The 16,120-nt window shown below is 36.3% G+C and overlaps 2 protein-coding genes across 3 annotated transcripts; one reads left to right on the top strand and one right to left on the bottom strand.

Annotated features, from left to right (window-relative positions):
* Positions 1–300: 300 nt before the first annotated feature.
* Positions 301–3,622, bottom strand: Ced-12 (engulfment and cell motility Ced-12). Its single transcript, XM_028174478.2, has one exon. The coding sequence runs from the start codon at positions 3,529–3,531 to the stop codon at positions 1,306–1,308; it is 2,226 nt and encodes a 741-aa protein (XP_028030279.2). The 5' UTR covers positions 3,532–3,622; the 3' UTR covers positions 301–1,305.
* A 2,315-nt stretch (positions 3,623–5,937) lies between these two features.
* LOC114243145 (spondin-1) lies at positions 5,938–14,758 on the top strand. 2 transcript variants are annotated; one of them, XM_089731816.1, is made up of 10 exons: positions 5,938–6,230; positions 6,831–7,042; positions 7,489–7,680; positions 8,624–8,830; positions 9,643–9,900; positions 10,309–10,486; positions 11,040–11,139; positions 12,163–12,334; positions 13,702–13,825; positions 14,613–14,758. In XM_089731816.1, exons 1-10 carry the CDS (start codon positions 6,047–6,049, stop codon positions 14,687–14,689), a joined length of 1,704 nt encoding a protein of 567 aa, XP_089587942.1. In that variant the 5' UTR covers positions 5,938–6,046; the 3' UTR covers positions 14,690–14,758. The 2 variants fall into 2 exon arrangements, with proteins under 2 accessions (XP_089587942.1, XP_028030329.2); XM_028174528.2 differs by having other exon boundaries at positions 11,040–11,178.
* The last annotated feature ends 1,362 nt before the right edge of the window (positions 14,759–16,120 follow it).

The following is a 16,120-nucleotide window of genomic DNA, read 5'->3' as shown; positions in this document are numbered from 1 at the left end:
TTTCAGGAAAAGGTTTTTTTTACTGTATATAATTAATTTCTAAAAAATTCTAAAATGAAAGAAAAATTGGCAGTACATAAAATGATAATTTTTGGGCGGCAACATTGCTGTCTAAAAAGCATTCATATGTACCACATGATGCTTAAGCATAAAACCAGAGATTAGAGGCAAATCTGTTAAAAAGAAAAGTGATTTTCTACATAGTTTTCGATAATTCTATCAAAATTTATTTTGACAGCCCTGTTTATTACTGTTTAATGATCTGGTACGTGTGAAGGAGTCCAAAATAATAACATATTGTTTCGTGATTTAATAGTTTTTTTTTTTATTCCATGTAAATACACGAATATACTTTGTTCGTTCTTTAGACATTATCTTTGGTATACAAAATATAATATCGATTAATGGCTAATAACAACATATTCCTCATAAATTAATCGATGATTAAAACCTCTATTATAAAATCCCAAATGCTTCCTAACTGAAATTACAATAAGAATTTGACAAAACACTAGCGGCCACTGCTAATGCCTATGTTTCAAAGCTTAAATATAGAAAAACTATCACTAAATCTCAAATACATTGAAGACAGAATTTATATAATATGATACTTAATATGATCCTCAGATATTAAAATTACATCAAGTATTTAATTCATTTATGATACAATTATATAAAATGATTTGTGCAAATTAATTAATATTACATTGTTTAAATAATCTTTTTTGAAATTAAAACTGGTAAATATCATGTGAATGTGACAAACAACAAAAAAAAATAGGTCTTTCAACACATTGAAATTCGTTACAAATAAACTTTTACTTCAATTATTGTTATAATGGACACATCTGGCACTACTTAACGTTCTTTACTAAAATGAAAAAACTTGAATTACAATCATAAACAAATGATTCAATATCAGAATTAAATCATCATATTCTAAAAACTGTTATATTGGTTATAATTTATTCTATTTATACAAGTTCATACACAGTCACACAGGAACAGGATGAACAAAAATGGTGATGCCCTATTTGGTATGTCTAGAACTAAAATATAACTCAATGTAATTAATATGAACCTTATTGTTAAATAAAATACTGCCTATCATACGATAACTGTATCCACACACTATAAAGGCGCAATTTCATATGTCTAGTTGTGGAAAACGGTCTGGTTATTTAAAATAAATATATATGTATTTAAAAACTGATTCCTAACTTACACATAAAATATATGAATCATAATAGAAAAGGGACCTTTGTACAAAATAATATCTCAAAAACGAATTAATTAATGGGAATGCTAATTATTCTCATAATAAAAATCATAATCTTCAGGTTCATCAGGAATTTGTGGAGGATCTTGTGGAATGTCAATTCCTTCCGCATCAAGTAACCGAACCTTTATATCCATGGACAGTAGAGTTTGCAAATCGTTTTCAAATGATTTACTGGTCATCTTTTCCTTTAAGAGTGCGTTGATACCATCAGTCCAGTAGTCGAAGATCTGTTCATCAGGAGCTACAAAATCTAAAGAAGTAACTTCAGCAGATTTCAAAATAAATGAAAAAGCCAGATGCGGTGTTATTTTTCTTCCTCTCAAGTCCTTCATGTGTGGACACTCTTTACCCACAACAACACATTTGATTTCTGCAACAGGTAACTTGTTCCCGAGTTCTTCTAAGCTCGGAGTGCTTTTTTCATCACAATCACCATAGTGTAACACTTTATAGTTAGGTGAGAGACGAACAAACCAAAACTTATCTTTTATTCTTTGACTTCTAGAAAAAAACTTTTTAAACCTTGTTCCACCAACAAGTACACCCAATCTCTGTTGCTGAATCAGGTCTATAATTTCTGGTGTAATTTTTTCTTTTAACTCTACAATAGGTCGCGCATGAGACTCCCAGACTTCTCTGTTCGTTCTTTCTTGCTGCCATATCTGTGTTATTTCAGCATATGTCAGCTGGTTAATTTTTTGCCGGAACTTATCAAAGTTTTTAGGTGATGCTAAGAGCGCTCTGCTAATCTGTTCTCTTACGACACTCGATACCTTTATGAAGTCTTCAGATGTCGCTCTCATTTCCTTCCATGTCTTATTAAGTAGAACTATACAAATGCAGAATAGTTCTTCAAATGGATGATCATGTGTGAAGAAGAGAGGGTGGTAAGTCTGGCCTTGTTCACTTGGTGGTTCACCTACATGTAGGATGTCACACAGTTGCTTTACAAGCTCCACGCTTGTCTTCCCAAAGGGACACTCATGTTCGTCTGCACGGCAGCTATTTTCAAGAACTATTTTAGTGTAATCTTCTGGGTAATTTCTGGCAAAATACAACATACAGTCTAATGCCAATACTCCTGGGGGAGTCTCGTTGAAATCTTTAATAGGATCTATTTCACATTTAAAGCCAAGTTTTTTGAAATCTTTTGAATAAGAACCAACAGGCCTTCTCATTGTTATTTCAATATTTGGATTGTTGTCACCTTCAAAAGCAATTTTCCTCAATTCCTTTATTTTTTCTTGTGACTCTTGTTCCTGTGACTCAGCCTTTTGTCTCATTTGTGGCTCCAGCAAACCCAGCATCAATGTTTGAAGTACATAGAGCTGATGAGCCAATTCAGTCCCTAATGCTTCTTTAGTATTGTTCTTAGGGAACTCACCAGTCCCAATGAGGTTCTCATAAATGACATTACGTACCTGTTTAGATGACAACGTTGCTGCAATAGTTTTTTTCTTTGTCATATCGGCTTTGCAAAATATAGCATTTATGAGAGCAATAGCATTCTGCTGAATTAAACTGTCCTGTTGTGAATTCTGTAAATGTGATATCAAACTTGGAATTGTGATTTCTTTTTCCACTTGAGAGTTCTTAGAGCTGTTCAGTACAATGTTTTCTAGAATGGACAAGCAACACTGAATTACTTTGGGGTCTTGCGGAATGGCCTGATTGCTTACAAAGCTGGCAATTTTATTTATGAATTGATTTTCTAGTATATCCCAGAATATTACACTGTGGTCCATGAGTTCAACAAAAGTTGCTAAGGCGTATTTTAGAGATTTTCCTTTGAATTTTCCATTTTCGATGTCATTGATGATGAGTGTCAGACCTTTTTTGTTTATGAACTCTAATGCAAATGTTAGGTCGCTACTGAGGACAGATAATTTGGATAAGGCGGCGATTTGATCTGCTTCTACGCCATTGATCTTGGCCAAAATGTCTTGCACCGTTTTCGCAGGCGATAACTCTAGGCGTAACACTGAACCGTTCTTTATCTCATTCCTGTTTTTCTCGGTAATGTAGTTTTGATTATTGCTCTCAGAGAACTGCAAAGCGTAGTTCACGGGGTCCGGAAGTCCCCACGTTTTACAAAGAAGCTGGATTATGCTCGATAAAGGCTGGCTTTGATCTAACTCGATGAGCTGTGGTACTTTGTTTGGAGCATTTAACATTTCCACAGCAATCTTAAGTTTCGTAGAATCCTTTTCTTTTGTTGCCGACGGCATTTTTATCGGTTTTGTAGACATTTAATCACCATTTGACGGAAATACACTTTCCATAACACCACACCTAGTCAGCTAGCGATTTTTAAATGTTTCGTTGTTTATTTTCCCGTACATAAGTGTCATTGTCAGTGTCATCTTGGCATTTTCCTGCTATCATAGATAATCAACTTAGTAGAAAACAATTGCTATGATCATTTTTTATTTTAGTTGTAGGTAGCTTCACCTTCAGCTTCAACTTCATGAATACAAGTTCGTGAAAAAAATTCAATCAACAAAGTTCGTTTTAACTGGTTCTTCTTTTATGTATATGAACGAAGACGATGACGGTTGCACTAGGTGAATTCTAGTATTTGAATCTACGCCTACCCACAACACAGATCAACTCCTCTGTAGCATGCTTACACATGGACTTAACGCGTTCTTGAGTAGTCACCAGGAAGACGGGATGACGCGTCGGCGGCTGTGGCCTGCAATGCGGTCGTCGCTGTCGTCGCCGCACATACTGTGGAAGAGCAACCCGGTCGGCGGTGTATCGCGTTCCGACCTGGCAGGCTGGTTCTGCCTCAGCGGGGTATCCCGGAACACCAGCGGCATCGCCCGGGCGGCCTGGCACGGCCACCGTACTGCGGAGAACGGTGTCGTTGGTCGTCGACTATCGCCTCGACGACCCGTCAGTCGGGCGTCCTCGGGGCGACGCCGCGTGTCTGGTTGTAGTGTTGACCGCGGAAACCTCCCTACTTTGACCGGGTTTTGACCCCGTACGGAGATCGGACGTCGGGTGTAAGAAAGAGTGCAGGGGAATCGCTTAGTGCGGTAGGGCCCTAAAATTCCTTGGGCCCCACGATCTACTTCCAACACCTGCAGATCGTCAAGTCCCACATACCCCGCGCGCCCCCTAGGCGCGGAGACCTTGAAAGAGGTTCGGCCGAATAGATGGAACAACCAACCACCTTCCAAAAAGTTTAAATTCAGAAGTAGGTAACAAGCTTTCGCTTTGTCATACCGATTAAATCTTAACTGTCTAGTCAGCGCGTTTCTAGTTTATCTATGTCCCAGATATAGAGCAGTACGAGCCCTGTTTGTTTGTCCTTTTATTGGTCACTCACCTTGCCAGATCCAATGTGCCATTCACGCGTCCTATTTATTTATTTATTTATTTGGGAAACAAACAGTACAATACAAACCTATAATATTTTAAAAAATATAGCTAAAACAATAACCAAATATGTTTCCACAATCAAAATCACAAATAAGTAGAAAGTGAACAGAGAAGAGAAATTTAGAAATTTAAATTACAAAAAAAACAAAAGCAACACAATACGCACATATTATTTTGTACATCAACTTACACTATAAAACTATAATACTCATCGGACTAAATCACCTTATAAATATTTTAAAATAGCTTTTCTATATGCTACAAGTGACAAACAAAAGATGTCGGCATTAGAGAACTTAGCATCATACAACCTACAAGATCTACGGACAAAAGAATTAGAAGCATATTTCGTTCGAGCCCTGGACATGTGGAAGGTCTGTTTAGGACGCGCGGAAATAAGACTACATTCAAATGAAATTTTGGAAAGAAGATAGCTAGAATCAATCACATTATTTATTATTTTAAATAAAAAAATTTGATCCCTCAGTAGCATAAGTACGATCGATTAGAGAGATAAATTTTGACGCTTCTGGTGAGTTAAAGCGGCGACAATGGTATAAAAGATGCTTAGAAAACTTTTTTGGACTCTTTCCAGTCGCTCAATATAAATATTATATTGGGGATTCCAGGCGACGGAGCCATATTCCAATATAGACCGTACAAAACTGTTGTACAACAGAATAAGAGTAGATTATCTTTAAATTCTATGTGACTAAAGGCGACTTATCGGTTAAAGTAGACGACTCTAATTTTTCATCTGTGATCCTGATATTTGTACTGACTGTCTGAGAGGTCGTGTTTTAGAGAATGGATCTATTTACAGAAACATTATAAATAAAATCTAATCTGACTGCTCTCATAAGATCAAGACCATTTAGGTACCTACTTCCCTTTATGCAGGTGTGTACTTGACCGTGCCGTAGTGACGGAGACCTCTCACCATCTATCTATCGACATCTATATGACTATCGACATCATTCTAGGTGTTGAACTTTTGGTAGACGCAAGGCGATGCTTCGGCGATCTAAACTCCCACCACTGCGGAAGTTTGTTGACAGCTTTGGCAAACAAATAACATGGGGCACTTTTATATAAACCCCAATTGCCATATATGAACGTTTTTAAACGTCTACATTTTGCATTCCGACTTCTATCAATGAGAAACAATTATCTGCATCTAATATTTCAAGACAGTTTTAATTGTTTTAATTAGAACAGAAATACGATAGGTACGATACGAATTGAACTGTTGATATAAATTTACATGTAAGTAACGAACGGGGCTCTTTCAGTCTCACGAATTGAATTAGCGCGTTGTCTGATAATTGATTTGTTTCCTCATTTAAAATTAACGCAAAATTTACGCACAATTACAAAATGAAGTCGATTTGGAGAGCGTTCTTATTGTTACACTATTTAAATTTTCATAAAATTATGTGTTTCCGTTGCGATCGCCGCCCTTATGGCTCTACAGCGCCAGCTTCACCACCGGATGGTCGTTTTCATCTCAATGTACTTGGAGTTGAAAATCATGCTTACTTACCAGAACAAGTCTATACAGGTTAGTACAATTTGACACCCTAGTTATCGTTTCTCTTTACAGCCTCAATTAATAGGGCATTATTTCTTCTGACCGGAATACGTACATATATATTATATATTTTTTTTTTTCTACCTAAGCTGATGGTCTTGAGAGACCATGTCAGCGTCACCGAGCTAGTAGGTGAGCTCACGGAGCTCAAACCTGACGATGTTGCTAACACGGACCCTAGCAAGAGCCGTGCTTTGCCGAATCCACTACCGGATCGGAAACGCGACCCACTGAGAAGATCCGGCGAGAAACTCAGTGGGCTGTGTTAACTTATTCGCCGAGCCCTTCGTCGCAAGCGACGGGTTCGACGAGAACGATGACCAGTGCTTGGGTTACCTAAAAATACCGTTAGTGGATCAGGAGGTATACATACATATATCGATGCGTAGATATCCAAGTACCCTAACGTAGCTACAACGTGCATTGACACTGAGTTATGGTCTCAACGCGTGTCATAAGAACGTCATATGGACGCTTTTTCAATTAGACTTTACGGTGTGACCTATATATAATACTTCCTAAGATCAATATACTCGTAAGTACTTTACCACTTAAATTAAATAATTACAGCACAAATAACGTCGACCGATGGCGAATCCAAATTTACGGGTTTCATGATATCAGCTGAGGGGGACACTCGACAAGACCCGAAGAATCCACGGAGACTTATCTCTTTATTCCCGGGTGATATTAGGCCGCAGAAAATCGAAACGGCTAAGTTTAGTGACCGCTGTCTCTACTCAGTCGAGCAAGCTACGCGCACTTGGAAAACTTCTGTTGAGGTAGATAAATATGTTGTTAGTTATTACTCTATTCCAATTACGAAGTCCCTTTTGATACTTTTTAGAACGTAACTCGAAATTTGGTATTTAAGGACCGATGACAATCCAAATTTAAAATAATAATTAAAAAAATTGAAATGCATCTAAAAAACGAAAAATAAAAAATAGTTTAAAAAAACTAACAAAATACGCTTCAATACGCAAAATAGAAAATTCAACAAAAATATAGAAAATAAATTTTAATAAATTTGAATTAAAAATAGTGTAAGAAAAAATTATTTTATTGTAAAAAAAAAAGCGTAGGGTGCACGTTATCAGTAGTTATAAATATTTTACGAACAGATATGAGTAGAAAGGTTATTTTGATAATATCCCGAAAAGCACCCTTTTCTATAAAAGCGTACTTTGTTAGTTTTTTTAAACTATTATCTATTTTAATTCCATAGGTGTTTTGGCAAGCCCCACCCACAGGTCACGGTTGTGTTACATTGCGTGCTGTGGTAGTTGAAAACGATGAACAGTGGTTCGAAGATGGTGCTCCGCTCACGCAAAAGATCTGCGAGGACTTAAGGCAGCCCGACGACATGTCGCCACTTATAAATTACGATTGTCAGATCTGTGATGAAGCTAAATATGAGGTAGGTAGAGGTGGAACATACAATCTTACGGAGTTAAGAGACGTCTATTTTTTTTACTGGTGGTAGGACCTCTTGTGAATCCGCGCGGGTAGGTACCACCACCCTGCCTATTTCTGCCGTGAAGCAGTAATGCGTTTCGGTTTGAAGGGTGAGGCAGCTGTTGTAACTATACTTGAGACCTTAGAACTCATATCTCAAGGTGGGTGGCACATTTACTTTGTAGATGTCTATGGGCTCCAGTAACCACTTAACACCAGATGGGCTGTGAGCTCGTCCACCCATCTAAGCAATAAAAATAAAATAAAAATTTAAAATTTAAATAAAACTGCTTTTACGGATTAATCTTTAGTTTCATATTTTCGTTTGATTAGGGTTAATGTTTCAAATACTTTACAGTTTTCGTGATCACGAATGACGAGGGCTTTGTTTGACGACATTTAATTCATATCCGATTCACAGAGTTATTAAAAAAAATATTAAAAAAAAATAAAAAAAATAAAAAAGTACTTTAAATTAAACTGTAAATGTAGTTTCCGTTGTCTTGGGTGCTCATTAAAACCGAAAAATAATAATTAAAACATCTAATTAAGTTGTACATTACGTGTGAACGTGTAACATTTGTAAGTTAAATTTTTTTCTCAATTATTAACACAGCAATAAAAATGCTTTTTATATACAGAATTTTAATTTTTAAATATAAAGTATTTAAAATTTACTTAAATTAAAAGTTGACTTAAAACTTGGATTCATCTTATAAGATCAATATATTTTATATAAAGATGCGATCGAAAGATGTATGCATATGTATGTATGTATGTATGTAGATGTATATATATTTATGAATGTTTTTTGTGCGGCAAATTTCTATTGTATATTATTAAAAAAAGACATTTTATAAAAATCAACCTATTCGAGTATCAACTACTTAATACATTTTTTTTAGATATCTTTCACTGGTGTTTGGTCCCGTAATACTCATCCTCGATTATATCCCGAAAACGTTTGGGTCCCTAGATTTAGTGATTTAGTTGGTGCTTCTCACGATGTGGACTATTTAATGTGGATACCGGGCAACTTGGCCGGCGAAGGAATGCGGGATTTAGCCGAACACGCTAATTCGAGTAAACTCGAAACCGAAATAAGAGAAAAGGTGATTTTATTATTGAATTATCTTTATTTATCCTCTGTTGCTATTAATACGTGACACAAACATATAATGTAAGTAAATACGTAAAATACAGAAACCCGTGATCAAGACAATACGAGTATGACAATGTTACAGTTTTTCTGTAAGTACTTAGTTCAATCACATTATTAAGAGTTGAATATGAATAAAATTAATTGTGTGTTTCATAAGTGAGCGTATAACGTTTTTATATATTTATATATAATATTTTTTGTCCATATTCGGCTGAAGTCCGAAGTGCTACAACTGCTCCCAGGGTAGGCAGCGGCTTGGCACTGCCCCTGGCCTTGCTGAAGTCCATGGGCGACGGTAACCACTCACCATCAGGTAGGCCGTAAGCTCGTCTGCCCACAAGGGCAATTAAAAAAAACGGTCCGCATGTCAGATTGCAGTGTTCACCACGTTAACCATCCTGCCTCTTCCGGGTTCTGTCTCGGGCGGAAATCGGACGCTTGGGTGAGAGTGTAGAGGGGTAGTCATTAAACGACACCCATTACGGTGACCGCAACTGTCTGGTCAGATACACCGCGCGTCCCATCGGCACGGGCATTTCCTAGGATTCGCAGGGTCCTCGTTTAGTAAACCTTCCTCTCCTGGTTGGGCTCTTGAGTTTGCCCACCCATAGTAAGGTCCTTGGTGAAGCAGGAAAGGCCTTTGGACCACCAAATATAATTACTTCCCAAAAACGTTGTCACAATAAAACCACGATGAATATGAAGCATGATAACGTAATTTACATTATTTTTACAAATTTTTGTTCTTATACTATATTACAGATAGGGGATGGGGTACGTACTCTCATTAAGGGTAAAGGCCACGGCTATCGCAAAATGAACAATCCAACGTTCGCGATTTTTCGCGCGGATAAAAAAAACCATTTAGTGTCGGTTGCGGTGGCTCTTCATCCATCACCAGATTGGTTTCTTGGAGTTACGAGGTTTGAACTGTGTCAGGAAGATAATACTTGGCTACGGGAGAGAGAGTTGAATCTTTTTCCATGGGATGCTGGGACAGACAGCGGTGTATCGTATGAGGTTAGTTACGACTTATTAAATGGGAATTTCGGAGATAGAAAGAAAATAATAGTGAAGATACATGATAAGGGAGAGGTGTCACACCGGTCGACAGTCAATTATCATTAAGATCCCAATAAACTGTTACATCTTGTATTCTAGAAGCCAATCGCTCAGTCGAAGAGCTTTAATTTTTCATTCCGCAAGTGGGCCGGTTTTAATACCAATATATTATTTAGTTTTACAGAGAGCGTTTAGTGAAATGTATGTTATATTTTGCATAGATGATAATCACTGAACTTTCATTTTCCTCTAGCTTCGACTACGTTCAAATGAGACGCTCACTCGATCTCTGTTTTAGACTTTGCGACCACTCCTAATGCGGCGACTCTTGTCTTCACACAAATCCAAATCTTATTTCTGTTTTAGTCACCGAACATTGAAACGTATCCCCAAGACACAATATCCCGCGTAGCAATGAGTTCATACGACAAAAAATCGCCCTTCTACCAAACGACAATGACGGAAATGCATCCGTTCGGAAAACTCCACATCAAATTCATAAGGAGCTATCACAGAGAATGCGAAGACGAGGAAGAAACTACAGGTTATGATAGATTCTATTTCGCTTATTTTATTATTGAAAAAAAAAACTGTTTTTATAAAGTTAATTTAAACTTTTTGTTGAAACATAGCAGTCTATACGAGTACATTAATATTGAAAGCTCATTGAAAGATTTATTTTTTATTTTTCTTGTGCCGTGAAAAAACTAATCAATGAATTATAGCAAAATCGTTTAATATTCCATAATTCCAATGGAATGGCCATTTGACGTAATTACATACTTATTACAAAGCTGAACCCACTGAGTTTTTGGCCGGATCTTCTCAATGGGTCGCGATTCCGATCCGGTGGCAGATTCAGCAAAGCACTACTCTTGCTACTTACTCTTGCTTGGCAGATGTTAATACATTTTGTCAGGCTGAGCTCCGTGAGGTCGCCAACACATTCGGTGAAGCAAAAATAGCCCCACGAAGCTACTAGCAATAGGTATGCAAAAAAAAGGAGCTATACCGTTTTGGTCCAAATGCAAAAGGCAGCGAGTTCAAAGTTTTACTAACTGGTCGATCATGAAGAGTATTCAACTTACGTATTTTAGAAACGACGAGTCCTGATGGAGATCTAGAAAGTACATCAACCACAGAGACAACTACTACGGAAGAGTCGGAAGGACCTTTCGAGCCAAAGCCGCCATCCAGGTACCAAAATCCTGCAATAGATAGCGGCGGTTCGGGGCGGTGAGCCTATGTTCATTATTTGGTCATTATCATCATCACAACCTGTTGTTCTACCTAAAAGTTTCTCGAGAATTTCGATTTTGATCGATCTTATATCGATTATCTTGCAGTTGGAGTCATGAATCGCTGTAGCGGTTTTGCAATGATGAGATAATAGATATAGACGAAATAATGAAATTATTTCGGACATACCAAAACCATTGAATGAACGAAAACACATGCATACAACTGTCATGCCCATATAGTTGTAAATATATTAAACATAATATTTCAAGTTTCTACATTATGTTAAATAAATGATATTAGTCATAGAGATTGGATTAATATTATGAACAGCCAAGCACCACATACCTAAAATAAGTTACTGCAGTTTTTTCATTGAAATTTATTAGTGGGAATTGTCTGCTTAGTCTTATAGCCTGACCATGAATAATCTTCAGTTATTGTCATTTAAAGGTTCTTGGAATTTACCCCAGTTTTACCCCAATTTACCCCATAACATCAGTCGTCACATTCTTTTTATTGTTCTTGTAGGCAGATTAGCATACGGCCCACCTGATAGTGAGTGGTTACCGTCGCTTGTGGACATCAGCAATGCTAGAGGCACAGCGAAGACGCTGCCTAAAACTATTGTTAGTTATTGTTGAAATAAATTAACACCGTTAAAAAAACAAATGAAAATTGTTTTGGCGCTTGTGAATTTTTATACTGTGTTTTGTTTTTTGTATTGCTCCTTCCATAGAGTTTTCTAGATATAATTTTAATTTTAAGAGTTGGTTAAACGTAGCTCTCAGTTGAGTTAGCGAGTTCTTCTGTCAAGGTGGAGGATTTGGTCAGGAGGGAATCGCCGGACCTCCACCCTGCACTGGGAAGGTCGAGGATGCCACTCGTATGGTATCCATATGCTCTTGTGATCGCTCAAAATCAGGTGACTTATTAAAAACTGAATCAAAACTGTGTCTCAAAATATGCTTTCCTCTACAGCGAAGATCCGATAGTATTCGATCAGGATTCTTCTGAAGAATGTCCCATGTCTGAATGGCAAGCCTGGAGTTCATGTGAAGGGCCCTGCGAACACGGACACGTCAAGGGGTACCAATGGCGGGTGAGGTACCATCTCGTCGATGGCATTGCCGTTGAGAAATACGATCCTTATGTAAGTTTTCATAACTGAATATCTTCACAGCTAAATTTGAGATACATGAAGTAGGCATGTTCGTAGGACAGGAATGTGCAATCGTCTTAAAACCTTGATACCTTCTTTAATTTCCTAAATAAATTGCTAATAATTTGCAAGTCTGTAGGTTTTCTAAAAGACTACAAATGAGCAGATCATTTTGAATTAAAAGAAAAACCAAAATAATCATTATTTCAGTGTTTTTTTAATACGCTTTTATTAGCTTCAGACGTATGTATGTTTGTAACGGAATCTTTGAACATGATTTTGACCCCCTTCAAAACGTCGGATTAACTTGAAATTTGGTATACTTATTAAGAACCGATGACCCACGCTTTTTTACAATAAAATAATTTTTTCTTACACTATTTTTAATTAAAATTTATTAAAATTTATTATCCATTTTTTAGTTGGATTTTCTATAGAAGCGTATTTTGTTAGTTTTTTAAAACTATTATTTATTTCCATCGGATCGCATAACTGTTTTGTGGCATAAATAAATAGAATAGTATCTACACTGTTCGGAATTAAAATACTCCATATTACCAGTAGTCGCGATCGCAGTACCTATACTGATTTAATACTGTTGCTGTGAATTCCCCGATGATTAAAATGCCTTTTGAATTGTAAAAGAGACGTAAAAAGGGGTGAAATGGACGTAAAAAGGGGTAAAAAGGACGGGGTGGTGATATTTCAGACCGAAACCAATTCAATATGCTTATCAATAACGCACTGGTTAAATACTTGTAACCTCTATATGATTTATGACATAAATCTTAAAAGAGGTTACATTATGATATACAGGTGACATAAATGGTATTTTGAATATTGAAACATTAAAAGGAGAAATAGAAATCTACAGTGATTTTTACGTATGTTCCGTTATAACTACTGAACCATGCATCCGATTGACTTGAAACTTGGTATCCATGTAGTAAATACATGTAATTAATGGATAGGCCTATGTCCAGCAGTGGGCAAATAAAGGCTGATGATGATGATGATGATGATGAATGGATAGGCTAATATTTATATGAGTGTTGGACTCCCTAATAATAATGACAATAAATAATAGTGTTAATTTTAAATGCCCAGCGAAACGGGCGAGTGCGGCTAGTTGAAATATAAAAAATATAAAAACTGGTGAAGGAATAGCTTTAAATGTTGTTTCTCTTTATAGAGCAACTCAATTTGTGCTACAGTTTTACTGGGCTAAACTTTATTTTGGTGTTAATAAAATAATACATTAAATACTATGGAAGTAATATATAATAAATCTTTCCTATAGAAGTAATTTCCTATATTAGGCAAATATCAGAATAATATCACTATATAAAATGTTACAGAATCAGCACACTTTAAATCTAGAAGTGCCAAAGTATTGTAAAAATCACGTCGAAGATTTTCAAAGGAAAGAGTGCTTCGAGAAATGCTCTGAAGATTACGATGAGCATGAAGACGAAATTAAAAGTAAGCTTATGTTTTAAGGAAAAAAAAATTGTTTGAAAGACAAAAAATAACATCTATTTAAAGTCGTAACTCATTTTAAAATCAAAGACAGATGTGTAAAAAAAATAATGTATGTACATATCGACGCTTGAAAGGCAAATGGTGACTAAGCGACAATGCGTGAACTTTACAGTAGACTAATTTAAAGTTGAAATACCTGAAAAAAATTCTATTTTAACGAATCTAGCTGTAGGATTGAAATTATTTTAACAGACCTAGAAATATATTTTTTTGCGCATCGAATATGGTTATTGCCTATCATTTATGTACAAAGCAGTTATTGTCGCTTAGTCACGTTTGCCTTTCAAGCGTCGATATGTAATCATCATTCTCCTGCCCTTCTTCCAGTCACCTGGGGTCGGCGCAACATGTTTTCTCCTTCCTTGCTCTTCTATAATATACCATTTCTTTACGCACTCGCCTCTTACACATATCGTCTCTCACGCATGTACATTTGTAATATAGAAATTAAATTTAAAAAAAATACACATTATAATATGTAAGAAATGTGAACAGCAAAACTTAACAATTAAAAGGTTAAAACAATATAAATAAACAAGATGCGAAACAAACATTTAATGAATCCTTTATTTAGACAAATTGAGTTTACTAAACTAACAATGTTCTTAATTTTTTTATTATTAACGAATTAATCTATTTTATCTTTAAACGTATTTTCGCCATCTTTAAGTTTTTGATTTGCTATGGATTGCTGAACGTTGTGAATAAGTGTCAAATTTTCTTGCAGTGGAGAGAAGGATAATATCAGAGATCATGCCTGGTTCTTCGTGGGGTGGATCGAGTAGAAAAAATACCAAGCATTAACAATATAATGTTTTTAGATAATTCATTTTTGTATTTAGCATTTAAGAAATAAACGCGGCTTAAATTGTGTATTTGTTTTTTCTCTAATCTAAGTATTACAATTGCCTAAGATTGGTTGAAGCTATTGTTGGAAGACATAAACCAGGCAATGGGTTGTCATTTTTCGATATTTTTATCGAAGTTGGACCCAATAGGCCCTAGTGTTGAGCTGTCCAACGGAATCCACGATTGATTATAATACAAAAAAAAAAAAAACTGATGAATTGAATGAACTTGGAACATGTTGTGTTGTTTTTTTTTATTACTTAGATGGGTGGACGTGTTCACAGCTCCCTGGTGTTAAGTGGTTACCGGAGCCAATTGATATCTACAAAGTAAATACGCCACCCACCCTGAGATATGAGTTCTAAGGTCTCAGTATAGATACAACGGCTATCCAACCCTTCAAACCGAAACGCATTACTGCTTCACGGCAGAAATAAGCAGGTGGTACCCACCCGTGCGGACTCACAAGAGGTCCTACCACTAGTAAAAGAGTTAGTGATAATTTTTTATTGGACAAAACGGGTTGCAACTTACGGTCTACCCAGTATTTAGTACTAAACGTTATAAGCAGTCTTCACCCATTTTAAGAGAAATCCATCCATCCGGGTTCACAATAAACCTGGCCACAAATAAATCGTCGTGACCTAAAATCGTATGAGTACGCGGTATACTAGCATCGGGCGATGCGCTTATGCCGGTGTTCTAACTTCGAAGACAAGTTCACATCAATTTCTCAAATGAAGAATCTATATATATAAAAATTAATTGCTGTTCGTTAGTCTCGCTAAAACTCGAGAACGGCTGGACCGATTTGGTTAATTTTGGTATTGAATTATTTGTGGAAGTCCAGAGAAGGTTTAAAAGGTAGTTAGATATGAAAATGCTCGGAATTAAATAAAAATAACAATTTTGTTTTTCCTTTGATGTATCCCCCGTCGGACAGGGATTCCTTTTGTTTGTTTTAAGTTTATTTTATACAAAAGTTTAGGTATTTTATTTATCGATTGAGGCACTACGAAGTCTGCCGAGTCAGCTATAATAAATAAAAATTCTTAGGACGTGCCACGAACGACTTCCAATGTGAATAACTATTTTTGAATTATAAAAATGAAGCCTCCAAATATTTTAATTTAGGTAATTACTGGTGGTAGGGCGATTTGTGAGTTCGCACAGGTAGTTTACCACCAAACTAACTATTTATGCCGCGAAATAGAATGCGTTTCGGTTTGAAAGGTGGGGCAGTTCTGTTCTATACAATTGACGCTGATTTTACGTTGTGATGTCTATGGGTTCCGGTAACGACTTGGCATCAGATGTACCGACAAATCATGCATACGTCTACGCAATGAAAAAAGGCAAAATAAAATTTATAAGGTATCTTAATTA

Source organism: Bombyx mandarina, chromosome 12, assembly GCF_030267445.1.
Source record: "Bombyx mandarina strain Sakado chromosome 12, ASM3026744v2".
Classification (NCBI taxonomy): domain Eukaryota; kingdom Metazoa; phylum Arthropoda; class Insecta; order Lepidoptera; family Bombycidae; genus Bombyx; species Bombyx mandarina.
This window is presented reverse-complemented; position numbering and strand designations above follow the sequence as displayed.

Coding starts and splice junctions, on each gene's coding strand:
- LOC114243145 (XM_028174528.2), top strand. CDS start 6,047: ATGAAGTCGATTTGGAGAGCGTTCTTATTGTTACACTATTTAAATTTT. Junction 6,231..6,830: donor ACCAGAACAAGTCTATACAG/GTTAGTACAATT, acceptor AAATAATTACAG/CACAAATAACGTCGACCGAT. Junction 13,826..14,612: donor GCATGAAGACGAAATTAAAA/GTAAGCTTATGT, acceptor ATTTTCTTGCAG/TGGAGAGAAGGATAATATCA.
- Ced-12 (XM_028174478.2), bottom strand. CDS start 3,531: ATGTCTACAAAACCGATAAAAATGCCGTCGGCAACAAAAGAAAAGGAT.